Raw genomic sequence first — 23686 nt, 5'->3', positions numbered from 1 at the left:
AAATGCAGTACAGTACCTGTGGGCAGCTGCAGACTTGTGCCTGGTTTTCACCGATCCTGGAAGAACTATGTTTAACAGCTGCGAGGGAAGGTGCAGTTTGATAGAGCCAAAGTCGGTGACCTCTCTACTCACATACTGAGAGTCAAGAACTACTCAAGTCAGTGGCAGGGGTGCTCACAGCTCTGTTTAAAGACAGGGCACCTGTCTTTCAGCTCCTTGGCCCCCAGGGCTAGCTATCAGGTGGGTGGTGGAGAGTCTCCCATGACTCTAAGGTGGGGAAAGGCACTGAGGTTGGGTCCCCTGCACATGGTGTTGAGCGTGTTGGGTATTCAGTTTTCATTAGGTTACCAGCCCTAGGAGCACCAGGGAGACTCAGGCAGGTTTGATTACCTCTAGAAATGAAATGCATGAATCTGCACCTCTGCTTGCATTTCCCCAACTTACTGTATGGTCTTCAAGGGGCCCCAAGCTTGATGGAGCCCACCTTGATGCTGCTGGAAGCACCCGTTCTCTTTTATAACTGACACAAGGGACAAACCCTGGACTCCTTATGTGCATGTAAGAATGTGAAAAGCCCAGCCCCCTCGGCTGCGCTACCCACTGGGCTGGATCACTCATACTCAGGTCCTGACATCTAATCAAGGAGGGGCTGACATGGGACAGGAGTTGACAAACAGATACGAATAAACACGATCTGCAAGGGTCTGTTCCTGCGAAGAGGTAGGAGTCTGGGCAATGTTTAGGCTGCCCTAAACCGGCACCCGTGCTGCGCTCTGAATGAAATCACTCTGCATATATGTCCAGCCAGCATAGTACATTCAGGTTTGGAAACACCAGCTTCCTCTTTCTGCCATGTTAATGTACATGTCAAAACAATGGGTGGCTTTGCATTTTGGAGACCTCTTCGGAGGCACTGAAACCTTCTGCGGTGTCTAGTACCACAAGGCAACATTTGGAATCCTCTCACTGAGCACAGGGGCATCAGTATAGTTCTCTGGGTGCACAAAGCACCCTGTCACCAAGCACCAAAGCACAGTTACCATGATCAAAGTCTACCGAGGGTACAGATCGATCCTAGGAGAAAAGGGGCTCACAGAGGAGCCTGGAATTAATAAACAGTTCTACCTGCTAACGTTGTTCTTCTCCAAAGCTGCAAGTTTTGCTAACATAGAATTAAAAAATCTATGGTTGTTTTTGCTTTTGTTTTAAAAAATATCATATAAATAATTTTATTAAGATACAGTTCATATTCCATATAATTCATACATGGAAAGTGTGCAGTGCAATAATTTAGCTACAGTTGAGCAAACATTACCATAATTGATTTTAGAATATTTTAATCTCCCCAAAGAAACCTGATGCCCATTTGTACTTATTCTCTCTTTTTTTTGGGTCTTTTTTTCATTTTTATTGGTACCAGGGATCGAACTCACGGCTGCCTGTTTGCAAGGCAGGCACTTATGCTGTTGAGCTAAATCTCCAGCCCCCTGTAGTTATTCTCTATGTCCCTAAATGTCTCCAACCCTAAGTAACTGTGAATACTTTTTGCCCATTATGAATTTTATATAAACTAGAGTCATACAAATGTACAATATGTGATCTTTTGTATGTCTGGCTTCTTTTGCTTGACACAGTATTTTCAAGGTTCATTCATATTGTCACTTACATCAATATACTTTCATCTTTAATGTCCAAATAATATTCCACTGTATGGATATACCTTATTTTATTTATCCATTCATCACTACATTGGATTATTCCCATATTTTGGCTATTGTGCATGATGCTGCTATGACTATTTATGCGTAAGCTTTTGGTTGTACACCTGTTTTCATTTATCTTGGATATATATACTGGATATATATACTTGGATATATACATATCTGGGAGTTGAAGTGCATAGTATGACTGTTTTTTATAGTAAAAAATGTTAGTATTTCTTTTTTTAATTTTATGAAAAAATAAAAATTTCATTGCAAAATAATAAGAGAATAGTAATAGTTAATACATTGTGTATTATTATCTTCAAAGCAGAGTACAAGACCTTGATAAAAAAGATTTCTCTTTTATAAAGAAGAAACAAACAGATATTGGCACTGTTTGATTTTCATTTAACTAGCTATTTCTTAAAACGAGTAGTGTAAATATAGGTATTTTTTGTATTATGACTTTTTATAACATATGCATTTTGTTAAACTTTCTTTTGTATGTCAATATTTATTAAAATAAAAAATGAAAAGGAAAGCGTGGTACAAAATTTAAATATGTGCCATTTGGTCCACAACCTGGTAAGATGGCAGATATTTATGCAGGATGCATACATAATGCATTTTTGGTTTAACTTTTGTTTTCTATGGATGTGAATCCTTTTCTTCTGGTTATTTTCAGGTCTGTGTTTGTAAAATACAAGGTGAATGGGGGTGATAATCCAGAGAATTTAGGCCCTCAAGTCTCCTTCATCTGAACAGTCAGGATCAAGGATGAGCTGTCCCCAGCAGCCACTGTATTTTTTGACTGATGTCACCTCTGTTGTTGGGATTAGTGAGGGGAGTGGGAACACTTCTGTTTTTAATTTTGCCCCAACTCTTCCCTTAGTTACTAGGCAACAGCCCAAACACCTTTTGTCAGCTGTTTACAGGCAAGGAATGACCTTACCAGAGGCAGAGGAATCTTATGACACTCCTTAAATAGTTCGGGAGACATTTTCCTGGATGTCTCATTGCTGGTGTGGCTCTATTTGGTCCTCTTTTCTATTCTAACCCCAGCTGCAGCCTCGCTAGGATCTATTATGTGTGCTATAGGATGCGAGGTCTTAGTGCTGGGTCTCCAGGCTCCCGTGGTTCACACTCACCAGTGCTTTCTGCAGCCCTCAGAGAGCCACTGCTCTCCCCAGTGCCCCTCTGTCCACTCCAATCGTGCTGTAGCTCCACCTGGTGTCCCTCTCGCTGCCTATGCTATTGGCTCATCTCCCCTCTGTTCTTGATTTTCACTTCATTTCCTGATTCCCCCTTTCTTCTGTCTGCCCACTCATCAGTCCGCTTTGATCAGTGAAAAGCTCTGTGATCGCAAGGAGCCAGTCCGAGAGACATAAAGTAATAGCATACATTCAAATGGGGACAGTTCAGTCATGACCGGGGGACTGAGGCACACTTCGTAAAACACACACATTATCTGGATGACTGACTCCATTTTCCACTTGTTTTTCTCTGCTAAGATGGAATTTTTCCTTAAAGGATATAGTACACTCATAAAGAGAACAGTAATTAACTATTCAAGTGTTAGAAACAAATGTCTAAAGTGATCAACTGCAAATCCAGTAGGAGAAGAAGGTACGTACCTGTGTTTGTAGTCCTTTAGGACCCTGTTAGTGTAAAAGGTGGCAGCGTCATTCATCTCCTTGACATAAGGACCAGGTTTGGGGGACTGAGAGAACAGGACCATCACCCAAGCATAGGAGGAAAAAGAAAAAAAGATAAGAAAGAAGAAGAAGAAAAGCAAGGGAATATGGCTGGAAGTTGGAGGCCAGTTGGGCTCTGGAAAGGTCATGAAATACACTCTGTGTCTCAGAACAGAAAGCAGCACATTTTAAACACAGCAAGAAAAAGCCAAGCGTTCAGCCTAAAGCATCCTTTCTCCCACGCGGCGGGTTGTGGATGAAGTGATGTGGAGGGGAGGTGACGTCTCCGCAGCATGACAACACGTGACCAGGTGAAGGGGCCCGGTGCACCCCGACTCACCACGGCTATCCAGCCCAGGGCTGGGATGCTTTCGCTGACGGCTGAAAGATGGTTGAACATGTTACTTCCCCGGTTTCTCTCTCTGAAAGTTTGGATTTCCTGAATCTTTTCTGAGATGGGTTTCAGAAGCGCAGCCACTTCGTTCTGCAAGCAAACAAGACCTGTCACTGGAGACAGACAGAGGCCAGGCACCTCCACCTGTCTGGCTTATATCGGGGCATCCGGGGCCCTGGAAACACAGGACCACCCTTCAGGACAGAATGGAGTTTGTTTTGCTGTGGTCACGCGGTCAGCCTTTCATATCCACAGGATCTGCCTGTGTGACTCCAACAAATTGCATTAAAAATATTTCTTAAAAGTACTGTATCTGCACTGCTCATCGACAGACTTTTATCATTTCATCAACAGTACAGTGTGACAGCTATTAAGCTAATACTTACACTGAATTAGGTATTGTAAGCAATCTAGATGTGACCTGACATATACAGAAAGACGTGGGCAGGCTCCATGCAAATGCGAAGTCATCTTATGCGAGGGACTTAAGCATCTGTGCATTTTGGTGTCTGTGGGAGGTCCTAGAACTAACCTCCCTCAGACACAGAGGACAGCTGGACTATAATTTTATTCTTTGCAATATGAAAATTGCAGACATTTTTAACATTAATAAGGTTGTCTCCTGAGACATGGAAAACCCCAGCAGTAAGATACAGCCCCTGTTTTGGAGACAGCTGCAGAGAACACAGTGAAACCAGTGTGGCTGTGTTGTATTTTCAAATGAACAGGCCAATTGCATGCTGTAGTAACACAGGCATTAGGTCAGGGCAAGAGGTTGTTAAAAGGAAGACCTACTATTCCTGTGGGGAAAGGATGAGGAGGAGGACCCTAGGTTTGACTGTAGTTCCCACAGTTAACGTGAAAACAAGGAAATATTCCCTGATGCTCTTTCTAAGCAAATGTGATGGCTTCTCATATTTATAGTGACATTCATCTGGTTTGGCTCTTGACATCGCTCCTAATCCACTGGGCCTAAGACTACCGGTCACACTTACTTCTGATGAATTCAACAGCTGACTTCTCTAGTTATATAAAAAGTGACTTTCAAAATTATGTGTTAGGAACTATCACAGAGACACTGCAGCCATTTTAAACATCTCGTTCATGCCCGAGGCATTTGCTGCTTTCTTTAAGCATGAAAGAGCAGAAGGGAAGTTGTTTATGTGAGTGTGTGTTTGTTTGTGTATGTGTGTGTGGTATGCTCCAAAGAATTAGCAAACGTTCTGAGCTTCCCACTTCTGTAAGTGCAGCTGAAAGCTTTAAGCAGTATTTTACCAAATCTTGTTTGTAGGAAAGTAAGATGGAATAGCTCCTTAGAGCTCTTTCATTTCCTCAACCAAGACTTCAAGACAATAGTTTCTAATTTTGGCTACACACTGGAACCACCTAGGAGGTTGTAAAAGTTACAAAGGCCTGGATTCTGTCACCAGGGATTCTGATTCAGCTGGCGGAGGTGGCCTGGACAAGGGTGGGGGATTTTGTAATCATTGCTATGATGGCAGCGTCACACTAAGGCATGCCCATTGCTGCCAAGGAGAGAAAACCTTAAGGGGCGAAATTATGCTCCATGGCCATAGTTTCCAGATTTGACTTCTCCTTCCAAACCCTTTACCGGTCCTCCCTGAACACAAACATTGTGTGTAAGGGCTTAGGAATTGGAACAACCTTGGTCAAAATCTCAGGCATGCCATGTACTTCCTGTAGGGCCTTGAGCAAATTACTTTTTTCTGGCCCTGGGTTTCTTAGTACACAAATCAGATATCACAAAATATTCACAACCTATAGACTACAGAAGACACGATTTCAAACCCTCTAGCTTGCAGGAGGTACACAATAAACATAAGTGATTACTGTTAATATGATGGTCATTCTGGAGCTAAAAGACACGTTGCCCCCAGTAATATGCACTATTCATGTGCTTCAAACAAAGACTGTATTTCAGACAAGAGACGCTCCAAATATGCATCCATCCCTGAAAGCTAAAAGGATTTTAGGATCATAGGAGTCTAAACTGGGTCACCTACTTGGGCCTTTTCACAGATCCAATGGAATAGGTAATAATTTTATTAAAAAATCAAATCTATTGGAAGAGAATTGAAAGTATTGCTAACCTGTAAGGGAGGGCAGGCGTTGTGGGAAACACTTGTTTCAGTTATGTGCTGTGTGGCTGTGTACTAAATTCCAAAATGTACTGATTATGCATCCCAGCCCAAAAGTTTGAAAAACATAGATCTAATCCACTTCTCTCATTTTACCTATGTGGATAGAAGGTTGGGGTGTTCTGTGTTAATTTATTAAGTTAAGACCATTTAGCAATAGTTAGTAGAGCTGGAACTAGCACCTAGGTCTTCTGGGAAGCCCTGAGAAAATTCCCTGTAGTGCAGGTATAGATACAAATACAATTAGCTGTCTATGCAAAGTTTCTCCTCTGTCAACCTGACTAGGAAAAGGTATTACAAAGAGATGAACAACTCAGGTTCTAGAATGACATTGCTTGGGTTCAAGTCATTGTTTTCAGTGTAGTAAGCTTTGTGTCTTTATCAAACTTCGTCCATAATTCATTATCCCATTGACAAAAATAAAGTGGACACTGGAGTCTATGTGATAGGGATGTTATGAGGCTGAATTGAGAATTCTCGGTGGAATTTTAAATTTTTCAATATTGAAATTAGCTGCAGAAACTAACCAGATCTTGTAGACAGTTCAGGAATACTCTATTTTCCCTTTCTCTTTCCCTTCTGATCATTGTAAAGCAAAGGTGTTATAGATTTGGCGCAGAGGTCCTGAATCACAATTGTCTTATGCTGAATTGTGTTCTCCCAAATTCATATGCTGAAGCCCTTATACTCCCACTACCTCAGAATGGAACCACACAGTATTAACATCTAAGTTAAAGTGAGGTCATTACAGTGGGCTTTACCCCAGTACAACTGGTGTCCTCATAAGACGATGTATCAGCTGGCTTTCCCATTGCTGGGACAGAACAGCCAACACCTGCAGCTTCAAGGAGCAGAGGTTTATTTTGGCTCACAGTTTCAGCGGTTCGGTCCACTCTAAAGCAGGAATGTCATGGCTGAAGAGCATGGCAGAGCAAAGCTGTCTCATGGCGCTGGGAAGCAGAGCACAAGGGAAGGGTGCCAGAAGAGATATACTTCCAAAGGGAGAGTCCCAGTAACCCACGTCCACTTGGGCTTCATTTTCCACCAGCACACTCAGCTATGACCGTTATCCACTGATCCAAACACCTTTCTGGAAGTCTTTAATCCAGGAAAGTTGACACTATGTTCACCTGGCATAGATGCAGAATTTGGACATGGAAACCCCTAGAGAGATGATGTGAGGACACAGAGAGCAGATGGCCAATTCCAAGCCAAGGAGAGAGACCTTACAGGAAACCAGCCCTGCTGACCCCTTGATGTCAGGTTTCTTACCTACAGAACTGTGAAAGAATAAAGTTTTGTTGTTTAAATCACCTGGCCTGTAACACTGTTATAACAATCCTAGAAAACTAATATGGGATCTAATGGCAGTTCAGAAAAGGGAAGCAAATACCCTCATCTCCTTCCCGTGAAATGATCCACAATAAACTAAAGCACCTCAAAACACTCTGGCCCCAAATATAACTATTCCATGTGGGTTCATTCATGGCTGCCGAAGTCAGTATTAAATATTCTCCCTGGTAGTTCAGTCTTTTAGAAAGCAAATATCTCCCCCTTCAAGAGACTTTTTTCCTCGGGCCTAATTCTGTACCACATCAAAGGCATGAGATTGGTTTCTGCAGAAGGCTGCTGATTTTCAATTATGGCAGAACTACTAAAAAGTCTCCAACAATTCGCTAAATCGTATATTTTTTTTGACACAATGCGGTCTTTGACAAAGGCCAGCGTATCTGAACTGTTGGTGATGCCTGGACTACTGCCCCAAGAGAAGAAACCCCAGGAACTGTGTATTTACAATCTTAGAGAGATTTATTAAGGCCATCTTTGTTTATCTCTGACTTCCCAAGAACAAATTCTAAAGTCTGAGGAGACACAGTATTTTGGAAAATATTTCATATTGGTTATCTGATGCAAGCATCCTAAAGATTGAGAAAGTTTCCTTGTGCCTTAGTTTGGCAACTGTGAAGAATTGTCATCATAAAAAAAAAGAGAAAGAAAGCAATGCTAAAAGATCTAAGTATAACAGTTATTTCCCAAAGCTAATAAACAATACAGCTTTTATTCTGAGCCAATAGAGTTCTCTTGTACTTAAAGTAGTTTTCTCCAGTTAATCTTGAACCTTCACAGCTGGAATCAAAAATAGGAGAGAACACAGCAAGCCCCATGTGTGGGAGGTCAGGGGGGAAAACCAACAGAGGAGGCTGTCAGACATCCTTCCACTTGGTAAATATTAAGTATCTATTAGGCATCCTCGACAAGCACAGGTTGAAACTCACTGATGTCAACTAACATTACAAAAGTTTTCCACTAAAGAAGGGGAAAATTTAAGAGGTGCCCCATTTTTGTGTTTTTTTGATAGAGTGCATGGATGGTAGCCTCTAGATACAGCTAGCAGCTAGTGTGCTTTGGAATGACTTTAAGTCGCTCAATTTTACAAAGGTGTCACTCAGGGTGTTTTCTTTTTTGATGTTTCACTCAGGTTTCTGAGACATTCTTCAAAAAAAAAAAAAAGGAAGTTTTCACAGTTCATATGAAGACAAGCAGAAAACCTCTCTCTTTCCTCAAATTTTGATGGCTTTTATGGAAGGTGCAAATGGTTCAGAGGTGACGTGATACAAGGTGCACATTTTCAGCATTTTTCCCCAAAGGTGACCTTAGCCAAATGGGATGGTACTTTGGAGAGTATTTTAGGATTCTATGTCTTTATGACCCCAGTTTGTGCTTTAAACTTGAAGAATTGAGTCCATTATCAGCTACATCTCTATTTAGCTCCAGAAGTAACAGAATTGTTTTGTAGAAAGTAAAATAAAAGAGTTTTATCAGCAAGCTTTGCAGAAACTTTACCCAAAAAGGAAAGCCAATTTCCCACTTGTACTGTTTTGTAAAAGATGGAACAAACTCTGGAGGCTGACCTTAAAGATGTGTTACTGGGTACAGTGAAACTGGCCTGTTGTTTCTGAAACCCTGGGTTCTCATGTGTTCTACATCAGGTAGAAAATGGCTCAATTATTTGTTTTAAAAATTTCTCTGACTATAAAATTCATATATATATATATATATATATTCTTCGGGAAGCATTGAAAGATACAGAAGGGAAAATGCAGGTAAATTAAAAAAACATTTTGAATTCTACCGCATGGAGAAAAATACTGTTGATGTGAGTGTGGTAGCCATTTTCAAAATACAATAATCATGATCCTCCTGTGATCTTTTAAAGTAATGGCTAATCAGTGCATACTGACTGATTCTAAGAGTTGAATTCAAATAGTTCAACTAAAACAAGCAAGGATACAAACAAATAAAATCGCATCCATATAATCTTGGTGGGTATAGTAAGAATTATGGCATTTTAGAAAGGATGTTTTGGGGGCTGGGGATTTAGCTCAGCGGCATAAGCACCTGCCTTGCAAGCAGGCGGTCGTGAGTTCGATCCCCGGTACCGATAAAAAGGAAAAAGACAAAAAAAAAAAAAAAAAAAAAAGAAAGGATGTTTTAAGACAAATGAATTACTACTACAACTTGATCCAAAGTTAAAATTTGGACTTTTAACTTTTGGATCCATCTACATTTAAAATTCTAACAAAGCTCATATAAAGCAATATTTCTTAGCGAATCATACTACCAAATATCAATCATTATTACTTTGGATTGTATGGGTTTTTTGGGGGGAGGGTTCGGGTTCTTTTTTGGTGGTGCTAGAATTTAACCAAGGGTCTCATGTATTTTAGGCAAGTGCTGTACCATTGAACTCTACTCCCACACCTGGATTACGTGTTTTTGTGCAAAGTTTGACCAACTGATTGCATTTGAATGCACATGTGTAGGTGTGCAGCACAGAAAGTATGTGAAAAGATACATATTAAAATGTTAACATAACAATATACAATATAACAATCATTCTTAAATTCCTATTATCTTCTTTTGAAATTCTATATCACTATTGTTTTCTTTTTTTTTGTTCGGCTTTTGTTTGTTTGATTGCTTTTTAATTTTTCTATGCTTTTTTTTCTCTTTAAAATAAATAGTGTTAACATAGTATTTATTTTTTAAATTTAAAAAATATTGTTTTATTTTAAATATAGTAAAATACAATAAAACAAGACAGAACAAAGCCAATCAAGACAATGCAGTGAAATTCGCACAGAACTTCAGAGCAGGATACTGGGATAACAATAATAGGTACCACAGTATATCTCGTTATCCTCACAATAGTTGTCCATTCAATCAGGTATAGCAAAATCAAACCCAAACCAGAACACTATAAAGTCAGTCAAAACAGAATATTTAATAGAGCAAAACAATTAATCAGAACAAAGCAAAACACTGAAAACAATATTGGCCTTAAAGACAAGATAGAAGGAAATTCCCCGTATTTACTATATTGCACACTTTCATCCTCCCAAGAGATGCTCAGACTGCTGGTATCAGGTCAGCATAACCAACCAAACAACACATTTAGTTGCTTTATGTACCTTAGTTGCTATGTTGTCTATTTAATGTATGGCTTACTCCTACAGTATAATCTAAATTTTTTAATACGCACATATATTTCCTTTCTAATTAAAGGTAAAATTTTAAAACATATTAACTAGTTGAACATCTTTAAGGTAGAAAAAATGTCACATAAGTGCTATTAAATTTTCACGTATCAAAAAGAATTAAGCCTCCTTCTTCCAACCAGGGAAGTAACTTCAGGAAAATATATTCAGAAATTATCAAAAAGGCCAGTGTTTGTGCATGTCTAACCCCAGCATTTGGGAGGCTAAGGCAAGAGGGTTTGCTGTGAATTCAAGGACAGACAGAATTACAGAGTGAGACCCTGTCTAAAAGAAAGGAATTAAGTGCTAGAATTAATTATTTACATTAAGATGTTACGGTTTATGTCTAGATGTCTTCCCAAAGCCTCTCGCTGTCATAGGATTTTTTTGGAGGAGGCTGATTCTAGAGTGTGTGACTGATTTGTAGTTCACTGCTGGGATTAAGGGTGGGTGACTGCTGGATCAGTCCAGTGCCTGGATTGGCACCATCCTAGTCCTGGTGGACTGAATACAATGTAGGGGACAGAAGGAGGCTCGCTTTCCTTTGTTGCTTTTGCAGTCTTCTGCTGCCATGAACTGTTGCCCCTCTGCTATCCCCTGCGTGGGAGCCAGCTGATTAAGGACTGGAACCTCCACTAACTGTGAGCTAAATAAACCTCTCCTCTATTAACTTTGGGTTGTTTAAGCAATGAGAAAAGTAACTAAGACAAAGAAAAATAAAGTTTTTTCAAGCAAAGATTATCTTAATCATAAACAGTGTTTGCTTCTAAAAATCTATTATTTGGGCATATGCTAATCATTTTTTTAAAAAAACAATTGCTTTAAGCAATTGTTTTCATTATTTTAAGTCAGCATCATTTTTTCTTTATCAGATGTGTAAAACCAAATTAACCTTTGGTTTGTCTATTTCCCTAGGCTAGTTCCCCTTGGAGATTTTAGGATACACTCATGCAAATACTCTGAAAAACACTTACATCAGAACAACTTGAAAATTTAAAACATTTGCAAGACCATCATACAAGTTAATATACAACTTACTAACTACAACAAATAGACATGATACTGTTGTCATTATATTATATAATGACAATTCTTTGGAAAATATTTTATGTTTGTCAGACTACAGTCCACATGTATTGCTTATTTTATGATTTTTAAACTCTCCTAAAAACACTCATTAATCTAAAAGGCTTATATTTCTTTAAAAAATTATTCTTCAAGTGTAAAGCATGAAACTTGGCATAGAGGCATTCACCTCTAATCCCAGCTACACAGGAGGCTGAAGCTGGCTGGTCACAAGTTCAAGGCCAGCCTGGGCAAGTTAGTGCAACCTTGTCTCAAACTATTTAAAAAAGGGCTGGAGATATAGCTCCAGGGCAGAATGTTTGCCTATCATGTGAGGGGCCCTGAGTTCAAGTCCTAACACTACAAAACAAAACAGTTAAACTTGGTAACTTGGTCTCCCTGGCAAAGACCTACTTTGGCTAGCTGCATTGTTCTTACATTTGGGAGATACTTGTCTCAACTCCCACTTAAATTTTTAATGCACTTCTTTCAACAATCCATTATACTCATTGGCACATTTTTTGCAGTAACAGATTTTGTTTTTGTGTGTAGAACAGACTATTTCAGATATAGAAAAAAAGCATAGCTAATAATGATAAGCTCGCGTTTATTCTCCGTTGGTTGCTTTTACTGACTTGTGCTGAAGAACACCTGGCCATGCAGAGGCCCGGAGACAGGGACAGAGAGCGATGCAGGTAACATCTCAGGGGACGCATTGCTATTTCACGTCAAATTGTTTCATTTTTCTCATAAAGGAGGAACAGTGCATTTTCAATTACAAACTGGGCATTTTAAGGTGAAGTGTTTTTCTGCAGAAGTGTTCAGCAAATCACAGAGTGAAAAGCTTTCTTTCAGGTCATTTTCTTACTCTTCCTATAATTATCTATGCTCCTGCTATCAATATATTTCAACTCATTGGAATTATTCAAAGACCTGGGCCTGGGGGCTGTGACATGGTGAACAACAGAAACTTCTCTGTCAATTCCCACTTCCTCTCTTCTGTTTTTGCCACTGTCCGAGCTGTGAGCCCTGGCTCCTCATTTCTAGGAGTTGTGCTGCAGTATTTGGGGATTGTTCTCTGTCAAACCTACAATGCATGAACACGATTCTGTTGATGTGACATGGGGGCTGCAATTTCCTTCCTGCTTTTAAGGTTTGACACTTTTCAGATGGGTAAGGATGTGATGTAAACATTTAAGTTTAACAGAAACCCAAGTGTTTCACACAGGCACCCAGCATCGTCTGCACCCTTACAATAGCTCGTATCCCAAGCAGCAAGAAGATCAGAAGATGATAAACCAAAACAGAGCAAAGCAACACACAGTTAAGGCTCTTTGTAGTGTTAGGGTGACGTTTACAATTTTCCATAGATGTTTCCACTGCTGGTCCTCAAAGGTATGGACAAGTCCAGTCATATGTTGGTACCTGTTTTCCTTCATGTGTTTATGCTCTGGTTAACAAACGAATACAGGGTACAGAGGAAGCACTAGAATCTTTCTCCTGGACAATGAGAATTGACAAAAGGGCTCCTGCATCAATTCTGGGTTCATGGCTGGGGTGCGGATGAGATGAGTTACTTGAATTGAGCAATGGCAAACCAGGGTACATGAACTCACTACAGAGAGCACCCAGAAGTCTTGGGAGAAAATTAAGTCGAGAATCAAAACTTAACCTAGTTATCCACAGTAAGTATAAGAGAATGGGCTGGGAGGCTGAGAAAAGTCTCATCTTGCATTTCATTATTATTGTAATTTATTTTATTGGTTCAGCTGAGAAAATATCATCTCTTATTCGACCTGAGGCGTACCATCTGGCTTCTGACAGCGATGAATTTTATAATCACCTATAATTTTATTTTATGGGATTCTGCACATCACAGTTGAAGAGCAGCAGATCACTGTGCTTGACTTAAACCCATAAGGACTTCACCAACAGTCCTAGGGCTATAAATTGGAGAGAACTGCCAAAACCAGTCAATTTCACCTGCTTTATAAAATATACATAGCGTTCATAAAGTAGTTCTATGAAATAGCAAACGTAATGATTAAAACCCTTGAACAACCATTTATTTTTTATTTCACCAATACTTGATGAGTACGGACAGTATGTCAAGTGCCATGTGGACTGGTTTTGACCAGCTGTGGCTACTTTTTATTTTTTTGTATTAGATATCAAACCCAGGGCCTTGCATATGCTAGGAAAGAACTCTAACATGGAGCTATAGTTTAAACTATGAAAGCCACCACTTGAACAGTCCTAGACCAGTCAACTGAATCTTCAGGGTCATGGTCTTTACCTTGCAAATGTGGCCTGTGACAGCACCATGGCTGGGACCTGATCTCTGAGACTCATTAATGCACACTCTAGTGCAGATGATGTAAATCTATAACCATTAATTCAAACATGAAAGGAATTTCAGCAAGTCCTCTGGGAGTCTTAAGACATCCCACAGGGTAAGTGAAATTATTATATTAAGCCACTGATACATCCCTCCAATCATCCTCAATCAGAAATCTGCTCTTTCTATTAGGGTTAGCACCATCCTTCTAAGATTGCATTGTTCATTTTTTTCTCAAGAACAGCGCATGCAACAGAATCCTGGTTCTAGTTCGCTGGGCAGCTCCACATAGACAGTGCTTGTGGGTCACCAGATTTGGGGGGAGGCATCCTGCATATGATGTTCCCTTTATGCTGATTCATAGCTCACCTCACTAAATGGGCTACTTAATCTTGTTTAATCTGATGTTTCTCAACCTGTTTTGCCCACGGAAATTTTAATTTCCCCGCATTTTTCCAGGGAGCTGGTATTATTTGGTGGGAGAGACCCAGGAAATGCTGTTAGAGGAGGCCTGGAGTTGGGGTAGCTCTGGGGACTCACAGAGCGCTGCAGACTGCTCCCTGCAGGTTCACCCCTCTGCTTCCTCTCCTGCTGCTCACTCATTACCATGGAGACACTTTCAAGGGCATTTAATGGGGGGAGTTTGTAGGGAAGTCTCTCTTGTTCCACCCCCCTCCCAACCCCGAGCAAATTGGTTTCAAGAGCTACCACTGTCTCTGGGGATTGTGGGTGGGGTCCACTGCACTGTGCGGTGATTACATCTTCTGTCACTTTTTCTTCTGCTGGTCATTTGTTAAGCCAGCCCTGGCCATACTTGTCACTACGCCCACCACCGACATTTCCGGTCTTCTCCCTCTCCTCTCTCTCCTGATTTTGTTTTCCCTTGTTTCTTCCCTCAAGCATGTGGGAAAGCAGGCTACTTAGAAACAGGGCTACTGAGCTGCAACTCGGTATTCTTTTCCCTCTACAGAGCAAGCCATGGCCAGTGACCTTTGGTTGAGTTTTCGGGTCTTGGGCTGGGATGCTTCTTCGTCAACCACAAAGATGTGGCTATTTTCAAGTCCTAAGGAATCCCAGAGCTGTTCTTGACTGAAGGCTTCTTTGTGACACAGATCACACAGACTGCAAGGCTTATCCATGCTGGTGTGCTGCCTGGTTTTTGGCCTTGACCTTGGAGAGAAACTGCGGCAAACTGTAAGTGTGAATCTAGCATCAAACGTGAGGTACATCCAGAACTGCTATGCAGGGAGCATGCGCAGGAAGACCATTCTTTATCTTTGCCTCAGTTACTATAGCTCTGGAGTCTGTCATAAAACGGAGACAGTAGCACGCATTGCATCTTTAAAGAGAATTATCTCACACTTGTTAGTTTGTTTCTTTCGTAAACAGATACCAAGTGTCCTTTGTATGCCACAGTTGACTGTGTTGGGGTTCTTCATAGATACAGAACCAGTGGAGTCTATTTATTTATAAGTTCTTAGGAAACAGCTCCTTTCATTATGGAGGCAGGAAAGTCCCAGATTTGTAACCAGCCAGCTGGAGTCCCAGGAGAGCTGATATTGCTCCATCCAGCCTGAAGGCCAGCAGGCTAGAGATCCAGTAAGCCAATCATGTTTCAGTCTGCATGCAGAGGCAGGAGAAAACCAGTGTCCCAGCTTGCAGGCTGTTAGGCAGGAAGCGGGTTCTTAGTTTTAGAGTATCTCCTTTTCTGTTGTATTCAGTCTTTCAACTGATTGGACGAGGCTCACCCATGTTAAGAAGAACAACTTGTTTTATTCAGTTTATCTGGGGTGTCTCAGCCAGAAGCATCCTCCCCAAAAACAACTGGAATAAAATTTGGACTGAATTTCTGGACACTATTGTACTTGTCAAGTGGACATAAAATGAACCACTACAGAGGGAGACAAACAAGGAGCAACAATTGTAAAAATAACTAAATTATATATAGTATGTTAGGTGTTGATAGCCATGAGGGAAAAAATAATGCCAAGGAATGAACAGTAGAAATATGTGTGAGAGGTGGGTTTCATTTTACAATAGGCTGGACGCTACCCTTCACTGAAAATGTGACACCTGAATGGACACTTGGAGGCGGTTATAACCAAGTGGACACCGGGAAGAAGGGCTTCTGAGAAAGCAAACGGCCCTTGCAAAGATGCTACAGCCACTGTGTGTCTCCAGCCAGCATTCAAAGAATAGCAGGCAGACCACGCAGTGGGCCGGAGGCAGTGAGGGGACAGCGTGCCTAGGGCCAGTGGGGACGTGCCAGGTGTACGGGCACGGGCTGCTGAAAGGACTTGGACACACTGTGGCTTTCCTAAGGCTCGTTCTGGCTAAGGCCTTGAGAACAGTCTACGGAGGAGAGGAGGATGCAGACGCAGGAGATCACATCCAGACCACTGAAGTGATTTAGAGGACGGATGAGGGGATCTGGGGTCACAGTGACCATCGTGCAGATGGAGAAAAGGGTGAAAGTGGGCGTCAGGGTAAATGTGCATCAGGAACGTGTCCTCTCCTCCTGCACTGTACAACTAGGAGGGCGCTGTTACCATCAACAGAGAAGAGGTAATGGCAGGAGAAGCAAGGCTTAGCAGAAAGACCAGCAGACCAGAGCTAGATGCACTGTTTACTCCACTGGAACCAGAATAATATTTGATGAAACATGTGGATGCTCCACGGCCCAATCAAGTGGGGAGGTAAAATTCACCGTAAGAGAATAATAATCAGAGTAACTAAATTATACAGCATGTTAGATGCTAAAAGGAATGAGGGAGCCACAGTTAACTAATATCTCAATGGAGGTGTCAGTGTCTCAGCCCATTCCACACCAGCAGTCCTCTCCTGGTTTGCAGCCTCTGGCTTCCCTGGCTTGGGTGCAGCCGCTTACATTTCAGTTCAGCACACCCAGTGTACGAATGGGAGTGTGTTCCCCTGTTAGCACAATCCGGTTCGCAATCTGCGCACCCAGGCATAAATGTGCCATAGCTTCCTGTGCTCACTACAGTGCAGTTTCACGTTAGTCCACACAATACACAAATGGGTCATGTGTTCCCATATCCAGTACAATGCAGTTCTAATTTAGGACAACTCAGTGTATGACCAGACTGTTTCTCACATATGAAGACGGTGTTTTGGGCCCACAGCCATCCTGGACTGAGCTCTCTGTGGTTTCTCTCCTGGGGATGTCACGTGTTGAGCCCTCCCCTCTGGTCAGCAGAGACATTTTTGGAACACCCAGAATGGTTTATGGGTTCAGTCTGTGGCTGGCAGCATATTTATTTTTGTTAATTTCCCAGGTCAATTACTCATTATACCTTGAAGTTAGGAGGATCATAAAGAGATCAAATGCTTCGATTCACCTTTAATACTTAAACTGGTTGAATTAATGAAGGCAGCTGCTGTAGTTAAGGTGGTTGATATGTTGTTACTGAACCATGTTACACGAGTAGGTGTTGCTAGTGCTTGTACTTGTAGACAAAATGCAATGCTTGTCATGTAACAGGTGACAGAACCAATGGGTGAGTGCATCCAAACTAATGTTGAAGTGACCACTAAAGAAGAGGCTCTGAGAAGTCTTATCTAATAGCAGAAGTGCAACATATCTGTCTAAAGACAGCAACATTTTACCTTATTTTGATACATCATTTTGTTATCCACAAATGAACAAAATGATCAGATACTTTCTTCTATGTCCTCCTCTGTTTTCCTTGGAAATATTTTTTTTCTGCCTGGTGTTCACCAAACTTGATGTCATCATTTTTAATTCCATTTCCTATTAAAATATTTATTGCACACCTATTGTGTGCTGCAATTTCCCTAGAAACTGAGAATATGTTGGTGAGGATGAGCTAAAGGCATTTCCCTATGGAGTGCACAAGCAGAAATCAATAGCTCTTTCCCATACTATGTAAAACAAACAAACAAAAAACAAACAAAACAGCTACAAACTGTGAGCTGAATAAGCCTTTCTTCCTTTAACTTTAGCTGTTGGGTAATTTGTCTCAGAAATGAGAACAGTAACTAAGACACAGGCCCGGTTGGAGGTGGATCACTGGAAGGATGCATTCTTGTCCCCAGAACCTCCTGCCACCTCTCACTTCTAGACTGCATGAAATGAACAACTCCATCCTCCATACTCTCCCCCCAGGCCATTTTTGCCTTGGACCCAGATGACCACAGACTGAGTCCCCCCAAACCATGAGCCAAAACATGCCTCTCCTTTCAAGTTGTGGGTGTTGGGCACTGTGTCCTGCAGTGGGAAAGCCCATACCCTCTAAAAGCAATCCATGGACCCTAACACAGCTAACATCACAAATCAGTAGATTTACAGGGAGGACAGATATAAACTACTTCCATTGCTGGTTTTAGATTTCTCTGACTTTTTAAGATGCACCTTTCTAAGATCACGCATTAGTGCTGCAAAGTACGAAATGCTTATGAAGGATAAAGGTCAGTGAGGCCAAACCCTCTCTTTCCTTCTGTCATATTGAGTGATCTTTCCAGAATAAACACAGGAACAGAATGGGCTTAGTGGCCAACTGGTCTTAGTTAATCTTCATCAGTAACCTGAAGTAGGAAGCCCACAAAGACTTGGAAGAGTCCTCTGCAGTATGATCAGAGCATCACTGTGGAGTGAGGGGGCGAATGAACATTTTCTGATCGCCTGCTGTAAACTGGGCACATACTTTGTATTATCTGCTATCAAAACATCACACAAATTTGGAAAGGTCTGCATTACTATCCCTGCTTTATGAAAAAAGGAACAAGGCTGAGAAATATTAGAACTTTGCCTAAGATCATCCAGTTAGACCTGAGATTTAGTCCCAGGTTGGTCTGCTCCCAAAGCTTTATTCGGGTAAATAATTGGTTTTGGAGCTGGACACATTTGGTTTAAACCATGCCTATCACATCAGTGTGGAGTGCCAGGGTCTCTCTCTAAAATGAGTAATACTAATCTGTAAGGTTCTACTGATTACAGAAGAGAATACGTGCCTAAAGTCTGACACTTAAACCGAGACCTAAGATGGTAGCTGCTGTTATCATTGTAGTTATTTAAGTGGAGTTACCGACTTCAGATATTAAAGAAAAATATGTCTGTGATAGCTGGACAAAATGCAATGATTGCTCATTTAAACACTGCCATTGATAACGGAACTAAGAGTATAATCTGAAGGGTAAGCTTATCATGCTGGCCCCCTGGGATGGGGTAAAAACGTAGGCCAGCTCTTCTGGAGACTTAAGAAAACTAATTCACTCCACCTCTCGAATATACTGTATAGAGGGTCACTGAAAGGCATCTTGAAAAAAATTCTGGAATGATGGGGACAGTCCTCAGGAAAAGCTGCCCAAACTTAACATACCCAAGAGTGCTACTAGAAGCCTGGGCCCAGTGGCCTGTCCTTCAGGGATATGAAGTCAGTGGCACTGAATTTCTAGCAGGTCAGGGCAGAAGAGGGACAGTTCTGTTAGTAGTACTCATCTTTCCTTTCCAGATGAGCCGCCCTGTCAGAGGCCATGTGGTTACGGCCAGTGGACTACATCTCTCACGGAAACTGCACAGAAGGGACTGAAGTGGTCTGCTACATTCCTGAGAGAAGGTAAGGAGTTGCAGTCTCCTCTGGAAATCACCCAGCGGAGCAATGCAGAGCTGGGAGCATTGTCATCTCTGCTTTTCTGGAAACAGACCTTTTGGGAGAATGGCTGAGCTTACAGCTGACATTCAGCCTTTGGGCACTGGGGCAGCTATCCAGGTTGCAAAGGCACCACAGTGTCCTTCTGTAGTTGGTAAATGGTCACAAGCCAATCCCTGCAGCTCCAGAACTTCTTCAGGGACCCTTGAGAGTAGCATAGCCCAGAAATCAAGGGGTAACATCTTGCTGCATGGAAGGCCCCTAGGACCCTGCTCCAGGGCTGTGATTCTATTTGTGTTTTTCTTTTTTTTTAAATTTGTGTTTTGATTGGACCCATAGAGAATCTTAGGGCTACAATTTAAAACTCACCAGCAGGACCTCTGCCCATTAAGGAGTGCTGTGGCTGGGGAAGGAACTTGGAGGTTGACAGCCTATTAAACTCCATGTTCTGCTTTTAAATCACAAGTACAAATGGTTCTTAACAAACAATGGCTTGATTTAGGATTTTTCAAACTTACAATAGTGCAAAAGTGATAAGCATTCAGTAGAAATTGTGTTTGGAATTTTGAAAGTTTGGTCTTTTCCTAAGCAAGTGATACAGAACATGGCTTAATCCTTCAGGGTAACAGCCCTGAAATCACGCAGGGACATAAAGGACATTCTATGGGGTCTTGCATTGCTAAAGCTGGGTGTTTGCAGAGTAGGCATGTTCAATACATTTTCAGTTTATATTTTCACCTTACAATGAGTTCATTGGGACACAACCCTATTGCAAGTTAATGAGTCTATTAATTTTCTCTCTCCTTGATCCAAAGAAATTCACAGGTAATATAACTATATACAAGCATAAAATTTAAAAATTCATATGGACTTGCCACACAGTTCAGGTTGGCCTTGAACTCACTATGTAGTGGAGGTTGGCCTTGAACTTGCAATGGTCCTCCTGCCTCAGCCTCTGAAGTGCTGGGCTTACAGGCATGCATTACCACGCCCAGGAAGAGCAACAATAACAACAAAAAAAAAAAAAAAAAAAAAAAAAGAGAAAAGAGAAGAAAAAAATGGAAACAAAAGTTTTACAAATAAGGAGGGGGAAAGAGGTTGAAGGGAGGGGAAGGAAACGGAAATAGAAAGAAGCCAGATACACCATGCACAGGTACAAATTCCCTATGATGAATGTGATCATTACATATATCTAAATTGTACCAATAAAAAAACATTTTAAAGAAATCCATCCAGCACCTAATCATAAAGAAAAACAAGAGCAGTGAACAGGAAGTAATTTCAATATGTAAATGCTTGGTTACACCTGGAACTAAGAGCCGAAGCAGTCTCAAATTTGCAATTATGCACGGTGGCAACAGAAGCCTAAGAAGCCTTTCTGTAGGTAATCAGACCATTTTCTGAGACAGCGAGGAGCTTGTGGTGAAGTTGAGAACACCGTTCTCCTCCCCTAGTTTGCACTGTAGCTGCATTCCAGGGAGGGACACCTCTGTGAAGAATTCCAGGTCTGGCTACATGAAAGGTGCCACTACGCCCCTGGTCAGCTAGATCACAAACTCCATGACTGTTTGTTTCAGTCACAGCGCGTTTCCCAATCTCTGGCTAAAGGTCTGGGAAGTAGTAGGATCCCAGCCAATGTTTGTTAAATTAGAGAATTAATGCAAAAACCCTCACTAGGAAATGTCAAGACGACCAATTTCAAAGAATTAATTTGAGCAGAGATGTGTGTGAAGGATTTCAGTAAAAACTGTACTCTTCTGGTGATGCTAAGTGATGTTATGACTGTGACACTGAGTAACCCAACAATCGTTCAGACACCATATTGCACTCTGAGGACTTACACTGCAGCCTGTTGAAAATGGTACTGAGCAGCAAGAATTGCAAAGCGGATTTTCTTAAAAGGCAGTGATTCTCATGGATCGTGGCAGTCATCAGTTAGATGAATTTTGGGATGAGTATGTGTTTCTAGACTTTCTGGTGAAGGTGTTTCCCTATGTCTGTAGGAACGGGCAAAATTTGTGTGTTCACTATCAACGGCAGGATGCACTGAAGGTTCTAGACTGCTTGGGTGTAGGAACCCACACAATGGATTTGCCACGTGCCGTGGCACCCAAGCCAGTCCTGAACTGCAGTCTCGACTCTGTCCCTTAACGGAGAGAATGATTCTCACCTCATGGAATAGATGTGAAGCACCACAGTGCTGAATTCACAAGTCATCTTCCTCCTCCGACTTCCAGAGGGTGCAATTCAAGGGCAAATGTGCTCGCTTACACCCAGATTTCAGTAACAGCAGGACACAACTGTCCACTATTTAGTGATACTATCACATGATAGATACTGCAGCATCCATACTGAAGATGCTAATTCTCCTAATTGCTCTGTAAAGTCTTATTGTTTCCATTTTTAGCAGAGGGAATGGAGGTTCAAGCACATTTGTCTTTTCCCTCTGCCTCGCCATCTCCCTGTCTCTGTCTCTCTTGTGTTGAGGATTACACCCAGGACCTTGCACATGCTAGGCAGGGGTTCTCCCCCTGAGTTACATCCCCACCCAGGGTTTCATTTTTTGAGATTCGCATTGGCTTGGCATATGCATGGAGTGTAAAATGCATTGAACAATTGTTGTAAATCAACACATTAACCATATCTGCTACTGAGCTGCTCACAGATGAACGAGATGCTCTGGTCACAGGGGAGCCACCTGGTTGAGCCACAGAGGGTGGGAGGTGGGGACACCAGCCTGAGGGTGGTGGGGGCCAGGCAGGACAATCAGAGGGGCCGTATTTGCTCCTTCTTTAGGGATGAGAGGAAACCCAAGAAGAAAGCATTCCAGGTGGAGAGAACAGCACAGAATACACACAAAGACTCCAAGTCTGTGTCTCCTCAGGAAGCAGCAGATTCCTCTGGATGTCATAGACTGGGGAGTACAAGGGTGGGTTCTTGGGGACAAGGCTGGCCCACCAGGCAGGGGCCAGTCTTGGTCACAGCGCTGCATGTGATGCTGAGGAATGCGGAAGTCTGCCAGCCTGGTCAGGACTTCAGCAGAGCGTGGCCTGGGCAGAAGTTTAGATTGGCCCACCAGGCAGCGAGGGGAGACTGAGCCAGGAGAGCCCAAGCGAGAAGCAGAGACCAGTTTGAGGGGACCTGTTAGGCTTGACAGGTGATGGAGGAAGGAGAAGGAAACGGTGATGGGTGACAGGGAGAAGGGATGGACCTAAGAGGTACAAATATGCAGCAGTTTTTTACAAAAAGAGGCAGAACTCCCATGAGCATGAAGAAGAAAGATTGTCTCTTTTCTGCTGTATCTCAGGCCCTGGGCACACAGCAAGCACTTATCAGGAGCGTATGGGAAGCTTTGTGGGGAGAGGGGGATGCTCTACGGCTCCTTATTCAGAGATTGCTACTTAAACCTGCAGCTGCCTGCTGTCGATGAAATCCAGAAACACTGCTGGGTTCTGTGAGCAGAGGGGCCAGGAGATGCACTGTACAAGGTCTGGCAGGATCCTAAGGTGTACACAGGAGTAGAAAGAGGCCTCCACCCATCTAGCCGGGATCTTTAGGGGGAGGATGATCAGTCGCCTCCGGGTTAAGGCCCCAGAGCAGGTGAGAGAAGACTTTACTTTTATTTTTGGTTTATGAGACAGGGTCTCAATACATAGTTCAGTATGTCCTTGAACTTGTGGCAATCCTCCTGCCTCAGCCTCCCAAGGCCTGGGATTATAGGTGTCTGGTTCAGACCTCTGTAGGTCCCTAGGCTTTGATAATCAAAAGATCTCATGCAATGGTATTTGGAAGTTGATTTATAAAGAATGTTCTTGGTCTTTTTATGATATTCTGGGCATGCTTAAAAACTCAGTGTTTATCTTGGTTATTCCCTTGAAAATATTTAAATTAACCTTAAATTATCAATAGTCACAACTTCTTAGACTTTCACCACCTGTTGTTTTGCAGAATTTTCCTATTTTATTGTTTTTTTCTTCATTTAGAATATGCTCCCACCAGCATGGGAGATTTGTGTGTAAAAGGCACACTGTTAAAAACGTGGTGTGCTGAGTGTTCATCCCTTCACCCTGTGAGCCTTACTGTGTGCGAAGCCTGCAAACCTAAGTTCACTCTCCAGCCCTTCCTCCTCATCCTCTGAGGCCTCCGCAGTCCAGAGTGGCCTGGC

General features: G+C 42.0%; 1 protein-coding gene across 2 annotated transcripts in view; it reads right to left on the bottom strand.

Moving 5' to 3' along the window:
- Cap2 (cyclase associated actin cytoskeleton regulatory protein 2) overlaps positions 1-23686 on the bottom strand; it is a 148027-nt gene that overhangs the window by 45089 nt on the left and 79252 nt on the right. For both annotated transcript variants that reach the window (XM_063259925.1, XM_063259926.1), the window contains 2 exons: positions 3738-3881; positions 3338-3423 (listed from right to left, as the gene is read on the bottom strand). In XM_063259925.1, the coding sequence (XP_063115995.1) occupies positions 3338-3423; positions 3738-3881 (230 nt within the window). The remainder of the gene's footprint in view (positions 1-3337; positions 3424-3737; positions 3882-23686) is intronic.

This window comes from Cavia porcellus, unplaced genomic scaffold, assembly GCF_034190915.1.
Source record: "Cavia porcellus strain 051 isolate PalLab524CR breed Dunkin Hartley unplaced genomic scaffold, mCavPor4.1 scaffold_13, whole genome shotgun sequence".
Lineage (NCBI taxonomy): Eukaryota > Metazoa > Chordata > Mammalia > Rodentia > Caviidae > Cavia > Cavia porcellus.
The sequence above is the reverse complement of the archived record's forward strand: the minus strand, read 5'-3'. Positions and strand labels throughout refer to the sequence as shown.